At 60.9% G+C, this 22,141-nt stretch overlaps 1 protein-coding gene across 1 annotated transcript in view; it reads right to left on the reverse strand.

Annotated features, from left to right (window-relative positions):
• Positions 1-1,091: 1,091 nt before the first annotated feature.
• Positions 1,092-22,141, reverse strand: part of SLC9A1 (solute carrier family 9 member A1) — a 29,512-nt gene continuing 8,462 nt past the window's right edge. Inside the window, exons 2-12 of the mRNA XM_084497302.1 lie at positions 9,562-10,022; positions 8,039-8,289; positions 7,361-7,578; positions 6,824-7,026; positions 6,036-6,125; positions 5,577-5,647; positions 4,949-5,122; positions 4,686-4,800; positions 4,159-4,260; positions 3,786-3,858; positions 1,092-3,082 (exon numbers count right to left, since the gene is read on the reverse strand). Coding sequence (XP_084353428.1) covers positions 2,760-3,082; positions 3,786-3,858; positions 4,159-4,260; positions 4,686-4,800; positions 4,949-5,122; positions 5,577-5,647; positions 6,036-6,125; positions 6,824-7,026; positions 7,361-7,578; positions 8,039-8,289; positions 9,562-10,022 — 2,081 coding nt within the window. The 3' untranslated portion in view covers positions 1,092-2,759. The remainder of the gene's footprint in view (positions 3,083-3,785; positions 3,859-4,158; positions 4,261-4,685; positions 4,801-4,948; positions 5,123-5,576; positions 5,648-6,035; positions 6,126-6,823; positions 7,027-7,360; positions 7,579-8,038; positions 8,290-9,561; positions 10,023-22,141) is intronic.

A 22,141-nucleotide genomic window follows, 5' to 3' on the forward strand; every position in this document is an offset into this window, starting at 1 on the left:
GGGGTCAGGGCTGCTGCATGGCCCTGCTCTGGGGATGGGGGAATCGTCCCCCAGTGCCCAGCTGGGTGAAAGGTGTGGGTCCCGGGCAGGGTGTTGGGGACCCCCCACGCCTGACGCCACACACTGGCCGTGCTGGTGGCCCTGTGGCCATGCTGGTGGCCCTGTGGCTGTGCTGGTGGCCCTATGGCCGTGCTGGTAGCCCCATGGCCACACCAGCTTCCCCAGCAGCAGGGCCCAGAGCGGTCCCCAAGGCCCTGTGTTAATCACAGGCTCCCGACCAGCCTGACCAGGCGGGTGACACGCTCCCCGCTCCCCGGCACGGCGCGACGCCAGCCCTGCGCTTCCCCATCCCAATTATAAACAAAAACCAAAAGAGGAGGGAGGTTGGGAGCACAAATCAGCCGTCCCCACGGCTCCCAGGGTTTACAGGAGGGCCTCATCCTGCAGTTTGGGCAGCCAGAGACCCAGCTGGCTTCTAGCCAGAGGGGCAGGAGGGGTCCCCATGTCCCCAACCCCAGCACCGGGCACCTCACGCACCCACAGCAGAGCTGCTGCCCCAGCACAGCTCCCCGGGCCAGGAGGGTGAGCTGAGGGCAGGAATTTGGGCACAGATCTGAGATGGGGGATCACAGGCTCGGCCGTGCCCTGCCGCAGGGTCTGTCCTTCCTCCTTGGGGACAGCGTGGGGACAATGCACCAGGGTGGGCACCACCAACACCTCGAGGCTTCCTCCGGGCTCGGCGATGTCCAGCACCCAGATGAGGAGTTCAGGGCTGGGTTTGCCTTCGGGATCCTTTGTGCTGACGGAGCTGGCTCGTGCTGCATGAGCTGCGGGTGTGGGACAGCCCTGCCGCTCCAGGACGCGCCCGGTGCCGTCACCCATGGGTGCTGGGACAAGCAGCGACGCATCGGGGCTGGTGCGAGCCTGTCGCTGCCCCGCAGGGCCCCCAGAGCCCCGGTGGGAGGTTGAGGGATGGACCCAGCACACCCACAGAGACCAAAGAGCGAGGTGAGGTCTTGCAGCTGCCCCCTGAGACACGGCTGGTGCCCCGCGGCAGGGGCAGGAGTCCAAACAGCCGGAAAGAAAACACGAAAAATTAACATTAATTTATTATTCATGAAAAAAAAAACAACAACAACAAACGAGATTCTCTTTACATGTGTGTGGCTTATTTTTTTTTCCTTTTTTCTTTTCCTTTTTATACAAGAGAATTTTCATTGCTTTTATTTTTTTTTTTCCTCCTGGAGACAGAGCAGGGCACGCAGGCACACACAGACAGCGACGGCGGGCGCTCGCCCCAGCGGGAGGAAGCCGCGCGGATGCCAGACCCCGGGGCCAGGCACGAGGCAAGGTCCGGGGGTCCCGGAATGGGCGCGCACGAAGGCAGCAGGACAGGGACGACGCGTGACAAGGCACGGCACGGGGAAGGGGAGGCAGCTCTGGGCGCCCCCCCCCGGGGTGCTGAGCACCCCATGGCACGTGGTGGGGACCAGGCGGCACACGGGGGACACAATGACATGCTTGAGCACGACGCGGGATGGTCCTGAGCCCAGGGAGGGCTGCGAGCCACCCGAACACCCAAGGCTCCCTCCCAGCAAAGTCTCGGGGCTCGTTCCGAGCTCAGGACCCCCAGTACCCCCAGCTGGCCCCCTCCTGCCAGCTCCCGGCCCTGCCGTGCCCCCGTGCTGGGTGAGCAGCAGGAGCCGGTCCCCAGCTCTTCCCGAGCTCCTCTTGGTTGTGGGGGAAGGAAAAAACATCCAAACCCTGGAGAAAATACAATCATCCGCACGCCACCTCCCCGCAGACATCGAACCCGGAGGCTGTCTTTGGTTAAGGAGCACCCGGTGCCGTCTGTGCCCCCCGCATGGGATTTTAAGGGGTCGTGCACGGGGCCGGAGCCGTGCTGCTGGGCAGGCGAGGGCAGCAGGAGGTGCTCGCCACGGCTCTGAGGCCTCCACGGCACTCGGTGGCGGCTCGCAGCGGGGTCCCCGAAGGGCTGGGTGACAGGTAGCGGCTCCAGGAGACAAGAGGCATCGAGGCCCATGCTTGCAGGGCCGCTCGGAGCGAGAGGGGAGCCGGGTCCCCCTCGCATGGCTATAGGATATTTAATTTAACAAGACCCAGCGTGAAATGCAGCGCTGGAGGAGGTGCCCCCGGGCAGCAGCCAGCCCCGCAGGGGAAGCAGCCAAGGCAAGGGGACGCCGACACGAGCCCGCGGTCCCCGGGAGGCTGCCGAGGGAGGCGGTGTGTGCCCCAGCCCCCCTCCAGAATCGAGGCGAGGAGGCGGATAAAAAGCGAAGCAAAGGAGAGGCAAAGCCGTGCTGCGAGGCAGCCCCCGCGGGCCCCCCGAGTTGTCCAGCCAGAGCCCACGCTGCGCTTGCCAGAGCCACCCTGAGGAGCCGCTCGCTGGTCCTGAGTCAACGCAGGTGGGGGCAGCCTCTGGGGAACCCCTGCCGAGGCCTGGCAAGTCCCAGGCCCTGGGATTGTCCGTGTCCCCCCCAGGGCACGGTGGTGCCAGGTGCCCCCGTCCCCTTCACCGCCGGCAGTCCCAGGGGCTCCATCCTGCTCCTCGGGGCCGGTCCGTGGCTTGCTGGGCAGAGCCCTGCGGGCAGTCCCCGGCCGGCCGGGACGGTCTCTCCTTCCAGAACCCAGCGTGTAGTGATAGAGGAACCAAAAAGGTGGTGGCGGGGGGGTCAAAGAGAGAAGAACAAACGAAGAGAGAGAGAGAAACCAGACGGAGACGCGCGAGGCTTCACGCGCTACTGCCCCTTGGGGATGAAGGGCTCCCCCTCCTCCGGCTCCGGCCGAGGCCCCGGGTCGCTCAGGCACCGCAGCATCCGCTGGCTGCTGGGGCTGTCGCTGGTCCCCGGGGTGAAGACATCGTCAGTGCCCGGGGAGGAAGGCTCCTTCACCCGCATCACCAGCCCCTCCTCATCCTCCTCGGGCGAGGGCGGCAGGCCGCCGCAGCCCTTGGGCACCTCGTTCGACAGGTCCACGGACTCCGGGGACTGTGGGGAGGCCGGGTCGATGGTGATGATGGGCAGGTTCTCCGAGTCCGGTTTGGGTTCGTAGGCCAGCGGATCTGGGGGGGCAGAGAGGTGTCAGGCAGAGCCCAGCTCACGTTTTGCTGCTGTCATGAACAAATTGGGTCAACCTGGGGGGTTCCAGCAGGGAAAGGGGATCTCAGGACCTCCAGCTATAATGTACTCCAGGTGATTGGGGTCTGGACCCCTGGGCTCACTCCCTCTTGTTTCTGAGACGCTGTTTAAGCCCTTTTTCCCATCTCCACATCCTATTTGGAAAGGCAGCAGCCCGGCTGCCCAGGACTGCAGGGTTTGCACGGGGCGAAGCTGCCCTCTGGTGATTAAACACGGTCTCAGCAAGCACCCAAGCAGCGCAGTGCCGCGTCGCGCCGAGCGGGTTACACTCAGCCTCCTCTCCTCCAAGCTGTCCCCAGAAGCGGAGGGAAGGACACACAGGGCAGAAGAGAGACAAAGCTGGCAAAGTGAATGTGTGATGGAGAAGCCAGGAGGACAGGGGAAGGTCTGGATGTTGGGAAATCCTGCTCCTCTCCCCAGCAGAGATTGAGAATGGTCAGGGAGAGGCAGGGCTGGGAAATACGGCTGCAGGGACGAGGTAAGGGGAGCTCTGGGCAATCCGGGTCAGAGAGCTGGCAGAGGGGACACGGGACAGCCCAGCCTCCGAGTGCCTCAGCACCCAAATGCCAGCGGTGCTCAGCGTGACAGCGACAGCAGCACTTCCCCAGCAGCTCAGCACCACCCTACCTGAGCCTATGCGAGCCCGGGACATGGTGGGCGAGTCGAGCTTGTGAGCCGGCACCGTCAGGTAGGTCGGTTTCTGCAATGAGAGTGCAGGGAAGGCAGCGTGAGGGGCTGCCTCTGGGTGAGTGGCTGGGATGAAAAGGGAAGGGGAAACCTTCCAGGACCCCAGGCCACAGGAACAAGCAAGAAGCAACAGCAGAGAACAAACGCACGCGTCCTCCCACCCGTGCTGCAAGGACTTGTTGTGAGCCTGCCTTCATGCTGGGACGATCAGAGGGCAGATACCCACAGACAGCACACCGCTGTCCTTCCTAGGCTGGGAAGACCAGTCCGCATTCCTGTCCTCCCCATCCCCGCCCCAGCGTCCCCTCCATACACTTCGTTCCATCTGCCGGGCCTTCTGCCTGCGCAGGAGCATCTGGTTCCAGGCTTCCTCGTAGGGGTCAGCCACAAGCGTGTGCCGGTTGTAGGATCGCAACTGGGAAAATGCCCGAGAAAAGGAGATGGGTTAAAAACCTCGCAGAAAGGCAAAGAGAGGTCTTATCATTTCCCTTAGGGATGGGATGAAACAGCCACCAGTGGGCACAGAGCGTCCAAGCAGTTTGGTGGCTCGTCCCTTGTACGTTAGCATGGGGTGCCCCATCCTGACCCACCGTGACCCAGCAAGGGTTTAAACACCAGGCTCAGCCAACAAGCCAGCTTTCCCCTCAGCATTGTCCCAAGAGAAAAAGCCTCTTGGGGAGAGAAAGCCAGACTAAGATCACAAAGGGCTGAGCTCAGGGATGCCCTGGGAGAAATGCAGACCTGGCCCTGAGGGTTTCTGGCTGAAGTTGTGCTGGCCACCCCCAGGGAAGCAAAGAGGGCACGCGGGGTGCAGAGGCACCGTGCAGGGTCATGCCTTACCCTCTGCCTGGTTTTCTGCAGGTTATTGCGAAGGATTTTCCGGATCTCCTCCTCCTTGTCCTTGGACAGGACTGGAATGACGCGCTCCACGGGCAGATTCTTGGGGTTGATGTTCCTGCAAGGACAGAGAAGATTCAGAGTCACAGTGTGAGAGCTCATGGCAGGGCTGAACGGCTGCTTGCCCCGCGGCCACAAACTGGGAGTGTTCACCCCGTAGCCAGGGCCCTTGGGAGGCTCATGGTGGCCAGGGCTGGAGAACTCACTGGATAGAGACCGTGGAGACAGCAGAGGGGATCTTGCCCAAACCCCCGCTCTCCACCAGCTCGATTGCCTGCTTCATCTCCATCTTGTGATAGAAAGCGATGAGCTGGGGCTCCTTGGAGCGCTCCCCTGCAATCAGGCACTTCTTCACGTACTTCTTGTTGAAGCGGTTCAGCCTTCCCGAGGACACGGGGGAAGAAATAGGTCAATATGTCAGTCCTCCCCCCGCCTTAGCACCCGCTCCCTGCTCCCCGATCTCCTGCTGAGGCCAGCAGAAGATGGATCATTTCCCTCAAGCACGGGTCAGGAACCCCTCCAGAACCAGGCAGCCTCCAAAAACACCACGCCACTGCTCCTGCTGACAGTGGACAGACCTGAGCTCCTGCAGGGACCGGCCACCAGCTGTTCCCACACTGCTGTGTGCACTTTGTGGTGTGACAAAGGGGTGCAGCCCCGCAGCCTCACTCACGCCCAACCCAGGGCCATATATCATCAGGGAGGGAACTTGTGCTGCTACTCCAGCCTGAGGAAAACCCTGGCCTTGGGCTGGGGCATCCTGCTAGGTGGTGATTCAAATCTTTCCCCACCTCACCCCCAGGTCCCCCCAAGCCACCAAAGCTCCGCACTCACTTGTCTTTCCAGTGGTGGTGCCCGTAGTGGCCACAGATATCCTCAATCCCCGTCAGCAGGTGATCCAAGAACTAGAAGAGAAGGCCCAGGGTGTGGGCAGCCTGCAGGGCTGCTGCCTGTCTCTCCCCACCACCCTGACTCCCCCTGCCCCAGGGGTGATGGCACTCAACAGGGTGTGAAATCGGGGTTGTGGGGCCAGGATGGGCCTCAGTAGGGTGGCACAGTCCCAAATGGCCTGGCTGCAGTGCTACCAGGTGGAGATCTGGGTTGGAGCAGGCACTGGGTGACACAGATGGGGACAGCCCCTCACTCCGTCCCCCCTTACCTCGGGCACCAATATAGGGGCAGCTCCCGCTCCATAAACCTAATGTGGTTACAGAGGTGGAGGTGGTGGAAACAGAAGAATAGGGCTAAGGTGGTGGAGAGAGGCGTGTGGGAAGGCTGGGTGCAGCACGTTACCTGCGTGTGGATCTCCTCGTTGATGGAGCGCTTCGTCTCCTGCTTCTTCTTCACAGCCAGCAGGTCTACCAAGGGCCGGATGGTCATGCCCTAGGGACCGGGGCAGGAAGAATCACAGAATCATCGAATATCCCCAATTGGAAGGGACCCACAAGGGCCATCGAGTCCAACTCCTGGCTCCACACAGGTCTACCCGAAAATTCAGACCGTATGGCTGAGAGCACAGTCCAAACAAGTCTTGAACTCTGACACTTAGTGCCGTGACTGTGTCCCTGGGGAGCCTGTTCCAGTGCGTGACAGCCCTCTGTGAATAACCTCTTCCTGACGTCTAGCCTAAACATCCCCTGCCACAGCCTGACACCATTCCTTCGGGTCCTGTCACTGGTCACTAAACAGAACAGATCAGTGCCTGCCCCTTGTGAGGGAGCTGCAGGCCACCATGAGGCCTCCCCTCAGCCTCCGCTTCTCCAGGCTGAACAGGCCCAGTGCCCTCAGCTGCTCCTCGTACATCTTCCCCCCCAGGCCCTTCACCATCTCTGTAACCCTTCCCTAGGGATGTCAGGCCTCTCCCACCGCGGAGGTTGAGGTGCCCTGCAGGAGCTGGCTGGGTTCAGCACGGCCGAACCGCAGGGCTCTGTGCTGCTGGTGTCACTTGTGAGCCTGACGAGCTTTGCAAAGCAACGAGAGGACAGTGGCAGAGGCTGTGGCCACGCTCCTTGGCTCTCCAGACACACATAACGCTCGCTGCCCCTCCGTAACCGCAGCACGACCACCTGCGAGCCACCAACCTGCACGAAGACCGTGAAGAAGATCACCGTGATGATGGCCGTGAGGAACATGTCCCTCATGTCGAAGTGCTCGTAGTCGAGGAGGTAGCAGAGGGAGAAGGCGATGGCTCCCCGCAGCCCCCCGTAGGCGATGATGAACTGGTCCTTCGGTGTCAGCTTCACAATTCGGAACTTGTTGATGAACCAGGTGAGGACCAGGACGCCTGGGGGAGCGGGGCAGGACCTCAGGTGAGCAGATGGTGAAGGAGTCCCCAGTCCTGAAAAAGCCCCCCTCCCAGAGCCCAGCTTGCAGGCCAGAGCAGTGTCATACCCTCAGGGCCGCGGGTGCAGGCGGGTGCTCTCCTGCTCATCCCAACCCCATGTCTAGGGTAGTCTTGGCCTCACCCCATCTTCCTGCAAAGCCAACCACCAGCAAGGTCCAATGCCCACGGTGGAGCAGTGGTCTACCAGTCAACCCCAGTCTCCCCAGCAAGGCACACCAGGACCTCGTAGCCCTGAAGTGGCCCCAAGGACCTTGTCCTCACAGCGGGACCTCACCTAAAACCCTCGCGATGAGGCAGAAGAGCAGCGTGCTGATGACAAAGGTCCAGTTCCAGTAGTGCTGGCCGGCCACGGTGGAGACACCCAGGAAGATGAAGATGAGGGTCTCGCTCACGCTGCTCCACATCTTGAGGAAATACTTGATGGTGGTGTGGGACTTGTGGGAGATGTTGGCTTCCACGTAGGGCCGCATGACCACGCCGGAGGCGATGAGCCTAGGGGCAAGGTCGGGGCACTCAGCAGCCATGGGGACAGTCCCAAGCCCTGGCCCTGCAGGACAGGGCTTGTGAGACACCAGCAATTATCCAAGGCCTCCAGGGAAGACAACACAAGGCTTCTCCTTCCCCCTAGTAGGGCAGGAATGAGAATGGGAGCCAGGAAGCACAAAACCATGGCATTTTGAGTGCTCAGCAGGCCCTGCCCGCTGCCACGTGCCCAGAAGAATGGGAAACGGGCTGCCAGTGCTTTGGGATCCATGGGACAGCTCAGGACAGTCTCTTCCCTCATCTGCCTTCATGCATATCCTGGCTCAAACACACCTCTGGCCCTCATTGGGCATGCACAGGGTGTGCTGGGACCGCCACAGAGATGTGGTTACACCAGAGAAAATCCTCCGAAAATGGGGTCCTGCCCTGGGGACAGGGGGGCATCTCATCCCACCCGTGCCCAACTCACGCCATGATGCCAGAGAGGTGGAAGAGCTCAGCAGAGAGATAGGCCATGTAGCTGTAGAGGAAGACGAAGAGGGGCTCGATGACTCGGATGTGGGAGGTGAAGCGGGAGGTGAAGGCAGCGACCAGCCCGTAAATGACGCCCACAAAGACGCCGCCCAGCGACACCACGAAGAAGCTGAGGAAGCCGAGGATGATGTCGATGATGGTCACCTGCTCAAAGTTGGCAAACTCCTCGAAAAGGTGGTAGAGGACCTGGGGATGAGAAGGGAGAGGGGGTTTCAGGCTGCCCTGATGCCAACAGACACCCTCACCTCGGAGGAGTGCTGCTCAGGGACAGCATTGACACGGACACAGCCCCATGGGGGGCAGCTCCCCGTTCTCCATGGCTTGCAGGGACACGGAGCAGCTGGACACGTGTCCAGGACAGCTCTGCTCCCCAGCACTCACTCAGGAGGGGCTTTGGTCAAGGATGAGCCTGCAGGAGAGCACTCCTGCTTCCCAACAGGACGGATCCAGGCTGGGGGACCCCCAACAGCCACATGGGGAGAAAAGCCAGCACCTGCCCTGCTCAGCACGGAGAACAGCCCAAACCTTTTTGCTGGTTTGCTGCCAAAAGGGCAACGAGGAGCCCACTCCGGGCTGCATCTCCCAACCCCTAGATGCATTTTCTTGAGAGATTTTAAAGCAGAAGCCAAGGTGTCAGGAGGGGGACGCTGGTTTCTGAGCATCCCACACGGATACTTGAAGCGGTGAGAGGGCAAGGTGCCAGCTCCAGCCTGCCCGAGCTGATTCCTCGGGCACGGGCAGGGACAGATGTGACAGCAGAAGGCAGAAGCATTCCCCAGGGATGGGGAGCGAGGACACAGACCCTGCAGGGAGCCCCCGGCCAAAAGGGGAGAACAACGCCTGGGAAAAGCCCCGTGCTGGGACAGCGCGTTCCTCCTCACCCTGTGCAGCACGCCGAGCAGCCAGCCCTGAAGCAGACAGATGGGATGTGGGAGAAGAGCCAGGAAAAAGCAGTGGGCTAGACGTAAATTTAGAGGTCAGCACTGCAGAGAGGAGGACGCCAGGCTGACAGGCACACCAGCAACTGGACACAGACGTCCTTTGGAACCAGCACAGCTCCTCCGTGCTCCTGCTCGCCTCCGCTGGGCGGACAGGCAGGGTCCCTGCACAAGGGGCCCAGGAAAGCAGCATCCCTTGGTCCCCTCCCTGCATGTCCCCTCGCCCCGCAGCTGGGAGCAGAGCGAGCAGAGGGGCTCCGGGCTCATCACCGAGACGCAGTAGCCGGCTGGGCACGTGCTCTTGGCTCCCCCAGTCCGCCAAGCACAAAGTTTCACCTTAAACCACCTCTGCGGTGTTTTAGGCTGCTATATTTAGCTCTGCACCTGCAAAAGGTTAGAAGCAAGCAGAGAGCTACACGGCCCGGCTGGCAGGAGGCACCTCGGAGCTCATCAGTGCCAATCCCGGTGTCACACCAAAGCAAAACCCCGTCCCCTCGTCCAGCCCCCGGGCTCCACTTACGACGGTGACGGCGTCGTTCAGCAAGGACTCCCCGAAAACCAGGATGTGCAGCAGCTCGTTGATGTGGATCTCCTCAAAGACAGCCAGCACGGCCACCGGGTCCACGGCCGAGATGATGCTGCCGAAGAGGAGGTTGGCCAGGAGGCCGATGTGGTTGAGGCCGCTGCCGCCGATCTGGCACACGGCGTACATCAGCCCCCCCAGGAAAAAAGCGTTCCAGAGCGTCCCCACCACGGCGAAGATGAGGATGGTGCCCAGGTTCTCGGTGAACTGGCGCAGGGGGAGGAAATAGCCGGCGTCCAGGATGATGGGCGGGAGGAGGAAGAGGAAGAAGATCTCGGACCTGAGGATGGGGGGCTTCTCGCCCACCCCTTTGATGAGCCCGCCGACCAGGAGGCCCACCACGATGAGCAGGCAGCTCTCGGGAACGATGTTGGACACTGAGGGGATGACATGGAAACCTGGAGGGAAGGACAGAGCAAGGCACACGTTGGGGACAGGAACGGAGGGAGGGCACCCCTGTGGGAGCGAGGGGCCAGTTGTGTGCCTCAGTTTCCCCTTCTAACCCCCTTTTTCCCCATGCTCCCAAGCTGTAAAGCAGAAACTGCAGCTCCACCAGGCTCACACCCCCTGGACATCGCTTTTTCACAGCCCAGAACCCAGCAGAGCCCCAGCCCAACACCTGGTGGCCGCTGCCTGGGGTCTCCGGGGCCCCCCAGCCCCTGCGCCAGCCGCCCGCGGCACAGGCGGTTCTCACACAAGCTGTCGCTGGCCCCAGCTCTTCCCGTCAGAGTTACTAATCCCGAGCACACGTAGGCACTGGCATTTCTCTCCCGTCAGACGGCACGCTGCCCACACGGATGCCGTTACAGGCTCTGGCAGGAGGCGGCAGCGCCGTCCCCGTCCCCTGGTGCCCGGCTCCTACCCGAGGTGCTCTGTGCCTTGCCCTGAGCACGTGGCAGGATTGGAGCAGCGCTGGAGGGTTTTGGGGACAGCAATTTGAGCGGGTCCTTGTTCTTCCTCCTGGCAGCTTCGGGAGCAAGCAGGGAAGTTTTACGTGGCACGCTGCAGCGATGCCTGTTGTCCCCGCAGACACAGGCACAGAGGCAGGTGGGACATATCTCTGGGGAGCAGAGCTATTCCTTGGGGTGCGAGGTAAGGCAGAGCTCTTTATTCCCTTTTGAACCAAAGCTTGACCCCAGATGCAGGTCTCTGAGCCAGCCACGACCCACAGGCATGCCACGCAGCCACCAAAAATCCTGCAGCAACGTGGGCACCCGACACGGCAGGCAGCACAACGCTGGGCACAGCAGCGCTTCCTCCGCTGCACTGATACCCACAGAAGGATTTGGGACCAGAGGTTTTCCTGGACACCCTCCCAGGATTTATAATTATTATTTTGAAGCGAGGCACATTTGTTCCCTGGCAGGGGAATCGGTTTAAAATAAGGAACCCTGACTTGGCATCCCTGATGTTCCTCAGTTCCTTCCGGCCGCGCGGCTGTGCCATCTGCACATCGTTTCACAGCAGATAAAAAAAAAAATAATAAAAAATAACAATAAAAACCTCCCTCCTGAGGCAGGCGCCTTGCCACCACCAGCACATCACCGACCTGGAGCCACTGAGCTGGCGGTGAGCCCTCACCTTCCCCAAGCCTGCAGGACAATGACTGCGCCCTGGTGCCGGCTCATCCGTCCTCCACTAGCGGGGACGGCGCCGCACAAATAGGGCTGGGGAGGGAAAAGCTTCCCCCGTGCCTCCCCGAAGGCCCTGCAGTGAGTCAGCTCCAAGGATAGGAGCAGATCTCCAATTGCTGTCCAGTTGCAAGCCTGGCACCGCGGAGGATGGAGGGTTCATGACACCCGGAGCCCCCACGACGGCCTCGGCACAGCGCAGGCGGCTCGGGAAGGTCTCGGGTTTTGTGGCAAGGGGCAAGGAGCCCGGTTTCTCTCTCTGCTTTGTGGCAGCAGAACCATATGGGCAGGAGGGCTGCGGTCCCTGCACCACCACGGGGCTCAACCCGCTCTCAGCAAAGCCCCCTGGGGATGGGGGGAGTGGGGCAGTCGTGGCCCCCCTCAAATCCCTTCCAGGAGGGGCTGCTGCAGCCCTGGTGAGGTTTGGACACGAGGGGACGTGCCTGAGCTTCCTCCAAACGCTCTGCCAGTGTCTGGCCATCCACACTCAGGGATTCCCGGACTGGGTGCAGTTCCTGATTTACCCCCACGGGATTTTAATTCGGTCCCCAGCCCCCCCTGGAGCCCACACAAGCTCTGAGCACCCCAAAGCTCAAAGCCGAGGGGCCCCGCGGTGCCGGACGGTCACGCACAAGGGGGGCAGCTGTGGCCCAAGCCAGAGCGGAGGTGATAATCCCTTTTCCTAGCACAGCTCGTTGGAAACAACCAGCTCTTCTAGCACACTGGGCAATCGCATGTCTCAGCATATGCCATCCCTGGCCGGAATAAAGTTTAAAGCTACACAAGCAGCGAGAAGCCTGCAGCAAATTGGCTTTTGCTTGCTGGGTACGTTCAGTCATGAATAAAACACAAACACTGACAATTAAGCATCTCTCACTTCTTCCCCACAGGCCCCAGGATCCCATTAAACTGGAACATTCGCGTGCTGATGTGAATTCAATGTTTTAGAGCCTTTTTGTAGGCCCCTAAAAATACATTCACATGGGCTGCATGTTAATTATGCCTCTGATTTCGCTGAATCTCAGCCATTTTCGCTCCCCACTTTCCCCGCTGAGTATTTTTAGAGCGCTTGAAAGCTCCTCGGCACCAATCTGTTGCTGGGATCCTGCAGGGATGCTGCTCCCGGTGCCAGGCTGGCACCCCGTGGCAGGGACAGGGACGTTTGTGGGGAAAAATGCAGCTGAGCTCTGGCTGCGAGGGACCCAGGTGAGGTGGGGGAGCAGCCAGAGCCCAGCTCTGCCTCTGAATTTCTCTCCTGGAACAAAAGGGGGGCTGCAGCAGGATGCTGCACGTGGCCGGGACACATCCAGGGAAGAGGGAAGTGGATTGAGCCTTACGGAAACCTCCTGCTCCTGCTCCCAGCTGCCAGGGTTTTGGTAAAGGGTTATTTGCCAAGGCTGAGCCGTGCCGGGTACCTGCTGCCACCCTCCTCTCCCCCTTCCCTCGCTACCTGGCACAAACATGGCTCTGCACAAACCGGGACTCATTTACTGCAGCTCCCCTCTGCGCGTGCTGCAAACCCCTCCTCTGCCTCCAGTGCAAACCCAGCAGGAGCTGAGCAGCAGGGCAGGCACAGCAACACCTGCAGCGCTCCTTTTTTTTTATTATTTTTTTCCCTGTTTTAAGCACCAACTGCTTTTTGCCGCAGCAAAAGGGCAGGAGGCTGCATCCGTGCGGGGTCCCAGCGGGAACCCCAGCGGGGAGGGCGCTGCCTCACGCTGCTGGCACAAGAGGAGCTGCCCTAAAGAGCGAGGGGCACGGATGGAGAGGCTGCTTGGCCACCAGATGTATGCAGCACCCATCACACCGCTGCCAGGACACCCTGAGCCACCAAGTCCTGCAGGAGCAGATGGGACGAGGCAGCCCGGTCTCCGACAGACGGATGGAGAAGCACCTCTGGGTTTCTGCAAGCCCCATCAGTAGGGAACTCCTTCTGGACCCCTTTTCTCCCCCTGCCCTAACGGTGACCCCCAGCACACAGCGTGCACAGCCACTCGTGATTCCTGCCTTGGAAAACAAACCCCACAGAGGCGGTTCCTCCGCTATCAAAGAACATCAAAACTATTAAAGGCAAGAACAGTTGAGTAAACACCAACCTCGACGGCCTAGGCAAACACGGAAAGGGAAATCTGCACGTTAATGGCTTCTGTTCCAACGGTTCCTTGTCCACATCACGCATCCTGCTCCTACCCTGGCTGGCGTGGGACTGCCCAGCCCCTGCCCTACAAGGCAAACACGGGGACTCTGCGAGCTCTTGGCTGGGTCAGGGCAGAAACCAGCTGTGGGACTGGTTTCCCAGCCTCACCATTAGCAAAGGTCGAGGAAGGACGTTTGGAAATCACAGAGCTTTGTACTAGAGATTAGCCAAGGGCTGCTCCGCACCCCATCAGGCGCAAGGCTCCCATCTCGGCTGCTCCATGTGCTACCAGGGGGGGCCCAGGCTGCTTTCCCCAAGGACCTCGATGCTGACGGATGCAGCACCACGTAAATATTTACTCCCAACCCAACAGCCTGGGAGAGACTCCAACCTACATGCGTTTTTTTTTTTTTTCCCCCCTTCCTTCGCTGTAACTGGGTTGCAGCGGCGCTGTCGGCTGGGCGGGTGCCGTGCCTGGCATTATAAAAGCCCTGTCCCACTGCGTCTGCTCCTTCCCTGCCTAACGACTTGAAACCTGCCACATCTGATCTGCCCCCACCTCCTGCCCAAGCCCCAGCCCGAAGGGATACGGAGGGAAAGGTGCTGGGAAGCAGCCCAGAGGCAGCAGCCGTGGAGCGCAGCTGTCCGAGAGACCCAGACCCCACACGAGCGTTTGCCATTCTGGCACCGCAGCTCAAAGAGGCGATCTGAGTGCCCCGAGCTGCTCGCAGCCCTTTGGAAATCTTCTCTCCAGGCCAAAAGTGGCCAATTTGCTGCTCTCCAAGCGCAGGCCACTTGAGAGCCGCCCTGGGAGCTGGCAACCCGCTGTGAAAGGGGGCCAGCGGCACCTCCCGGCGCTCAGCACAGCCTCACCCCGCAGCAGAAAGCCCCCAGGACCAGGGGCACGGCGTGCCCATGGGGTCACCTGCCCGCCAGCAAGTCCCCCATCCCACCCACCCCGTGCTGTCCCCTCTTGCCATGCTGCAGTACAGCTCCGTGTGGCACGGGATCCAAGGTCGGGCTTAGTCACGGCTCTGGCAGCGCTCCCCTGCTTTAAGGACCTTTCCCAAAGCAGTGCAGAAGGAATGTTTTAATAGTGTTTTAATCAAATCCTTTAAAAGAATGCTGATGGAGAAAGAAAGGAGAAGCCTTTATGCACTTATGCCCTACGCCACAAGCTCCCACCCCGGGGACATGGCTGGAGTCTGAGCCACAAAACTCCCCGGCCCCTAAAAAATTGCTGATGGTCAGAAGCCAGAAATAAAACCCACCAGGCTCCGTTTTCACGCTCTTTGCCAGGACCCGAGGCACCGGGGGCTGGCAGGACTCAAAAGGCGAGCCCACCCCTCAGCTCGCCCAGTGCTAAGCCCAGTTTTCCACCACTGGTCCCAGCACGACCTCAGCCCACGTCCCAGTGCCCGGTGATGCCCGCAGGGTACAGGGACACGGCGTGCCCGCCCTGGGGACCAGCATTATCAGGTCCCAACAGCTCCCAGAACTGCCACATGCTCACATCCACGATCCCAGAGCTGGATTGCTGCAGGGCATTGCATCCCAACCCGCAACCCCAAAATTCACCCCGTGCACAGCCCTCCTCCGACAGGCAGCACCGGCAGCCACGAGGGGAGGCAGCGCACGGCGTTGGCACGCTCACAGTTAGATGTCACGCTCCTGCGGCTGCACCCCCGGCTTCCCGAGTGCCCACGCAGCGAGATTTATGGCAGAGCCACGCTGCTTCCAGGAGGCTGTCTGCTAGCTGAGAGGAGGCACGAGAAACGAGGCCAGTTACAAAAACACCCCCTTCCCAGGGCTTCAGGAGTCTACAAGAGCTGCTGCAGGGTTTGGCAAGCGTGCGGCAGCCCCTGGGGAGAACCCAAAGGGTTATTTTGGCAGGGATTACACGGCCCTTCCACCCCCTGGGAGATTTGTGCTGAGAGGAAGGAGGTGAGCATGGGGTTAGGCTGGACGAGGAGGTCCCAGAGGTGTACCAACGTCCTATGGCCATGCCACTGCACTCGCTGCAGCCCCGGGGACCCCACGGTGGGACCGGTGGCATCGTGGCTGGGGCAGGGATGTGCTGTGGGACATGCAGCAGTGCTGGAAAAGCCCAGGGAGAAGGCACCAAGCCGGGAAGGAGGCAGCGAGGGGGGGCAGGCATGCTCAGCAGGGCTGCCCTTCTGAAGGACACTGCAGAGAGCACCGGCTGAAGGAGGCACACGTGGCTCAGCAGCGCCAGGGCCCCTCCAAAAGCCACTTTAACCCTTCTGGGCAGCAGGCTGGCTGCAGCCAGGTGGATCCTGCTCCATCAGCAAAGCCACCAGCCGGCGGTGACAGACGCAGGGAGGTGCTGGCTCCTTCCCTCGTGACACGGGAACCGTGGAGAGCCCCGACACACGGACGCTTTCCTGGGTAAGCCCCAGGTGAAGCCACCCGTGTGTCACCAGCCACAGGGGCTGGGCACTTACAAAGCCATTTCCCAGCCCACCGAGGCACTGCCAGGGCTGGAGGGACGGAGCCGGGCGGTGCCTGCACGGGGAGGCCAAGGACAGGACCGGGACCTCGGAGCCAAGCGGTGTCTGGGGGATTTCTCCCAATTCCCCCTCCAGCAAACCCAACCCCCTCGCAGAGCAGAGCTGCACCTCGGCTCACAAAATCGGGTGCTGCAGTGGGGAAGGCTTTCCGACTCTGCATTTTGGGGTGGCAAAGGGTTGAGGATGCGTGAGCAAGCCGCAGGCAGGGCTAAAACCCCGCGTGGATGGAGGAACAGAGCCCTGCTGCCAGCTCTCCTGCCACGCTGCTGTCTCGTTAGCTCCTGCCTTACCCGCCAACTGTTTCCCACAGCAGACCTCTCGTGCCCCACATTCCCTCCCTCTCCACGGGTCCCCCCTGCCCCACGGGGCCATCACAGCACCAGGATGCTGTCCCTGGGGACGTCTGCCCCGCGGCACAGGGCTGGCAGGGGACAAGGAGCTGGTCCCTGCGCTCTGCCAGCCCTTCCCTTGGTGCGTGGGAGCTTTTAGGGCATTCACAGCCTGTGGTTGTAGAAACAGCCGTGATTCCAGCTCTCTGGTGTTCCTCCTTGCTGTCCTGCCCGCTGGGGCTGCGAGGAGAGGGCTCCCCATGGCGCAGCAGTGCAGCTCCCCGGTGCCTCGCTGCTGGCATCCCCTCTGCTCTCAGCTCCCAGCTGCAACCCATCAAGACCGAATTTTGCAACCCGTCCCCGGGGGAAATAACCCGTCCTGTGCTCCCAGACCCTGACCGTGGCTCCACAAAAGGAGCCAGACTCCTCTCTCCCCTGCGCAGCGGCGAAGCACCCGGCCATGCGCCGCCGCCGCCGTTGTCCAAAGCTCAGCCAGGCTTTGCTGATTGCTCCTGGCCTGCAGCACGGCCTCCTCCCGGGACGTCTCGTGGCTGCTCTACGTGCGTCTGGCCTCCGTCTGCCTCGTAAAAGGGAGAGGATCCAGCGAGCAGCCTGCGCATATGAGCAGGGAGCAGGGCACGGAGGGAGGAGACGGAGCCGCACGCACCCGGCCCCGCCGCCGTTAGCAGACGGAGCGGGGAAGTCTCCAGGGAAGGGGATGAAAATTGAACTCGCTGCAAAGGAATTAAAGAGCTGGTGATTTACACCTAAAAATAGAGCAGAGCCACAGCTCCTGTCACCCTGCAAGGGGAAGTGGGAAAAGCACGGCACTTAAATTACATCCATCGTGGCTCCCAGGCTGCAGCCTCACCACCTGAGCCTCCAACCCTCTGGGGCACCGAACGGGCTCGCTCGGGGACTGCCCAACCTGAGCAGCTCGGTGGGGCTGGTCACAAGCCCTGCTCTGCTCCACCACGGAGCAGGCAGCATTTTCATGCAAGTCCAGGTCTCCTGAGGACACTTCTGCAGCTCCGGCGGGCTGCCGGCAACGATCTGTGTTGGCTGGGGGAGACCTTTTAGAAAAGCATCCCATGGCCTCGATGCACAGAATGGAAATCTTTTGATCTTCCCCTCCGAAATGCCATTTTCTGCTCGGGAGTTGACGTTTTCCCTCTATTCTTTAAGGTACAGGTACATAAAAAGCTCGCAAGCGGAACGATTTGCTCCAGATCAAACAAAACGTTCCGTGCAACCCTCATTATTTTCCTGTGGCTAATTAGGAAGAAAAGCCAAGAAATGGGAACTTAATTAATTTATACTGCTTCTCGTGACTCACTGAGTTAATGCAGATCCCGCAGCGGGGCTGCAGGGCCAGCACCCACCCAAGGCTCAGGATGGAGCCGCCCCTGGCCTGGATCCCTGCAGGATCCGTCCCCCCGCACACACGGAGCCCTGGCTGGCTCCCAAACCTTGTCGACGAGCTCGATTACACATATATGCCTCCAGAAACCACCTTGGTACCGCATGGCAGCCAACAGCCATTAAGCCCCGTTGCTATTTGCTGCAGATAGAGCCTTTATTTTTTCTTTTTTTTCAGGTCTGACATTCCCATCCCGCTGCCCTTGCTCAAACAGCCGGTCCCCCCGCCCAGCCGCTGAATTGCCCCTTGTTTTCCTTCCCTTCCAGCAAACAGGCTGGGGGTGAAGGGAAGGGAGTTTGCTGCGATAGGAGATCAAGAGGTGCCTGGCACAGCCTCCAGCTCGCCCAGGCTTGTGTGCTCAGCCCGTCTGCATACAGCAAGGCAAACGTGCACGAGAAGGTGACCTGCCCGGCCCCGGCTGCTCTACAAGAGATAAGAACGGCGCTGATAGCGCTGGGACGACTCACGAATGAGTCAAACCCTGAGAGCTCCACAGCCTGCATCCCAGGCAAAGGGCTTACGGCACCTCTGCACCTCACCAGGAGGGGCTGGTGAGGGTTTCGCAGCAGGGCTGGTGAAGCCGGAGAGCCTGGCAGCTGCCCCAGCCTCCTGCAGCGCTTCGCAGCCAGCTCCTGCTCGTGAGCCCCCAGCAAAGCCTCGGATGGAGGAGACAAGTCGAGGCATCCTGCACCCCCGGGGTGGCTGGAGGAAGCACACACGTGCTTGCCTTTCCCCCAGCTCCTCTGGGGACCTTCAGGGAGCAAAGCCCATGCCTCACAATGGGGTAAACAGAGAAAATGTGGAAGCCAGAGCCTTCCTCCTCAGCAGGATGCTCTGAGAGCTCCTCGTGCCCTTTGTGCGCCGAGGACAGGAGCCAGAGCATCAGCACGGCTGGCCTGACACGCTGCAGGATCCAGGGACAAGGAGAAGGACAGCTCAGAGCCTGTCTGAGGTGAGAGGCTGTGCTTTTCCGTGCCCAGAGCCTTTTAGAGGGAGGTTCTTTGGAGCCATTTAATGCATTCTGGCTGCTAGGACGAGCAACAGCCAAAGGGACTAGTGATACCTGGAGCGGGTCTGGTGTGCCGTGGCACCAGCCGTCGCTGCAGGGCACCGGTGGCACTGCTCCTCTCCATCCTGCCACTGGTGGGAAGGGCTCAGAGCACGAGGAGCAGCCCACGAACCCCACATGGGTCCGGAACAGCTTGGCAGGGCAGGGCGAGGAGTCCTGGAAAGGGAAAAGCCTCTTCTGGTAACCCAGCGCCTGCAGCAACTTCACGCAGGAACGTGCCTCTCAGCCAGCCCGTGGTGTCAGCGCCTTGCTCTTTCCTTGGAAGTTCTCGTGTGGCCCCCCCAGGGCTGCTGGCTCCAACGAGGGCCGTACCAGCCGTGGCAGGCGTCGTCTGGCCCCAGGGGGATACAGGAGGGCCAAACTTTCCACCCTGGTGGTGCAGCCCCCTCCTAGCCACAGGCAGCACCAGCAGAGAAACGCTCACAGATGCTTAAGGTACTGCCCCCCACCAGGAAAACACAAGGTTGTGTTTTAGTGCAGGGCTGGATTTGGGGATGCAGAAGGGTCCCAAAACGACGAGCAGTCTGGGGAACGCAACCAAACGCGCCCCTTCATCCTGCAGCAGCTGCAGGCAGGGGCTGCAAGCAGACGAGCCGCGCTCCCTGCCTTTCCCTGACGCCCCTCCGTGCGTGCACCCCCGCGGAAGCAAAACTCCCCCCTCGGTGAGGGAAACCTCATTTTCCCTGCACAGAGCCCTGCTGGAAGGTCGCAGGGGGTGAGGCCGCTGCGCTGCAGCCAAATGAGATGCTGGTGCCTTGGGACCTTGACGGCAGCGCTGCAGTACTGCAGCGCAGGAGGAGGAGGATGCAACGAGCCCAGGCACACGAGGCAGATCTGAATCATCTGCAGGAACCCTGGCTAGCAGCCTGCCAGGATGGGTGCAGCGCCCTGCAGAGAGCTGCCGTGTGCACTCACAAACAAGCTGCTTACGCAAACGGTGAGAGCACCAACGACGACGACGAGAGCTCCCTTTCCTGGAGCCCAACGCAGACCGAGCACGCAGGCACCCAGAGCCCCTCCGGCACAGAGCTGGGGACGGCTGCCTGCTGCTGGATTTGCAATTTGCCAGCTCAGCTCTTCCCTCCCTTTCTTCCCAATCACCCGGCGGTGCACAGCTCGGTGAAACCCGCTGAGACCTTTGCACAGAGGATCTGCAGGCTCCCAGCTCACCACGCCGGGGGATCCCAGCGGCTTACCCGGCGCCGTGCCGCGGCACAACCGAGCACGCACCGGGGCTTTCCCTCGCAGAGCAGCGAGCCCAGCACAGAGCTGGAACATCTCGATGCTCAGCCTCACCACATCCTCCCCACGCCGGCTCACGCTCTGCAGGCGCTGCCTTCCGCACCCCGTCCAGCTCAGAGGATTTCCTGCTGGAAAACCAAGAGCGAGGGTGCCCCCGGCGAAGGCTGAGCTCTTCCCAAATTAAACCTCGCTGCCCTGACCAGGAATGCCTGCTCACAGCCAGCTGAACCCGAGCACTCTTTCATCTTCCCTCCCCAGCCCTAATTAACCACGACGAACTGACATTAAACGCTTTGCCCCGCTGTGCTGCGCCGTGCCGCTGGCAGCAAACCGCAGCGGCAGTGCTGGTGCCCTTGGGCAGGAAGGGGCCTGTCCTGAGCCTCTGCACCAATTTACTGCCACTTGTGCCAACCTCAACCAGCCTGTGCAGGGCTCAGCCCTCTCAGCACCGCCCCAGAGAGCTGGCCCTGACACGGGGCACGCAGCACAAGCACAACACTTGGGGGAGAGCAGCAGGAGAGCTGCCACGTGGGACGGAGCTGGCCTCCAAGAGAGGACAGGACAGCCACCTCCAATGAGGCTGGGGCAGCCCAAAGCCTTCCCGTGTCCCACAGGTCCTCGTCACCCAGTCGGTGGCACCTGGGCTGGGTTAACAGAGCGCTGCTGAAGCTGCTGGGCAGCACCAACTCCAGCACAAAGCATCCGTGTGCCGCAGGAGAGCACCGTGGTGGTGATCCGCGGACAGGAGCGTTTAGCAGAAGCACTTGAATTTGTTTGAGAGCAGGGAGAACTGCTGCAACAAAAGGCACGTACCCTCATTTTATCTCCGAAGCACTCACAAGAAATTAACAGATCAATTGGGAGTCTTTTACAGAGCTGGTATTAATTTCCTCTCAGCTGTAAAAAGGAAATGAGAAACAAAAGACATTAAATGGACTTGCCCGCGTCCCCAAGCGAACAGCGTGAGAGCTGGCATCAGAACTCAGCAGCTCCCAATTTCCAGTCCTATGTTTAGATAATGCCTCCCCTTCAAACCAAAAGGAAAGCCAAGGGCACTCTGCACGAGGAGCAGATACAAAGGAAGAGCTACTTGCTCTTACAGGAGGGACCCGTGGTGCCCTGGACCGTCACCCAACGGCTCCAGAATTTCAAGCAGGGAGGAAACACGGAGCCACACGGAGATGCTGCTGAGGGAAGCAGTGATGCCTGGCATCTCAAAGAGCCCTGGGCTGCTTGGTGTCTTGAGGAGCCCCCTCCCAGACTTCGTGGGGCAGAGCTGTGAGCACAGCAGTGCCCCTTTGCCTCCTGATGGGAACGAGGGAGGTGTAACGCAGCCTCAGCAGGGCTCCTGCTCGACGAGATGCTGCAAAACCCAACATCCTCCAGAGGAGCTTTGGAAAACCGCTCAAGGAAGGAATTGCTTGGCGCTAGGTGCCAAGCTGGATATGAAAAACCTCCACCGAGTCCAAGGTAACCCCGGTAGCCCCGGTCCCACCAGCTCGGTGCCGGCGTTGCTCCAGCGGGCACATTCCCCGGCCGCTCCCAAGCCAGGGGCTGGGATTACCAAACCTGCCGAGAGCCTGCAGAGCAGCTCCACGCTCCCTTTTGCTAAGGCGTGACCGTGTGAACCTGCCCCTGCCCGTGGCACTGGTCCAGCAGCAGCTGGGCACGCGGGGCCAAAGCTCTGCTGCGGCTGCTGCAGGGCTCAGGCTGAGCCCGCAGCCTCATCCCCGGCCCGGTGGCATCGCAGCGGCACGCTGGGGGCACGGCGCATTTACCCCAAAAAGCCTGATTTTTCTATATGGCAACAGCATCCTCGTCTGGGTCTGCATCCTCCAGCCGCATCAGAGAGGGGACAGCAGCTGGGGCAGAGCTCTTTGAGACGGCCCAACAAAAGGAGGGCTACCAAAAACCCTTCCAGCTCCACGGAAAAGGGCCAGGAGCTAAACACAACCGCTCGGCAGCCGTATTTTTCTCAGACTTCTTCAGCTGCTGCAGCGTGCGCCGGATGCCACAAATAGCTGGGCTAGCAGGGGTCGGTGCAGCCGGGCTGGCTGAAGCCGTGGGCTTTCTGCAATAAAATCGTCCAGGTTACCTTTGTAGAGCACAAAGCTGAAGCTCACACTGCTCCGTGAAGATATTGGACTGCTCTGGAGTC

Source organism: Aythya ferina (genome assembly GCF_964211825.1).
Source record: "Aythya ferina genome assembly, chromosome: 24".
Lineage (NCBI taxonomy): Eukaryota > Metazoa > Chordata > Aves > Anseriformes > Anatidae > Aythya > Aythya ferina.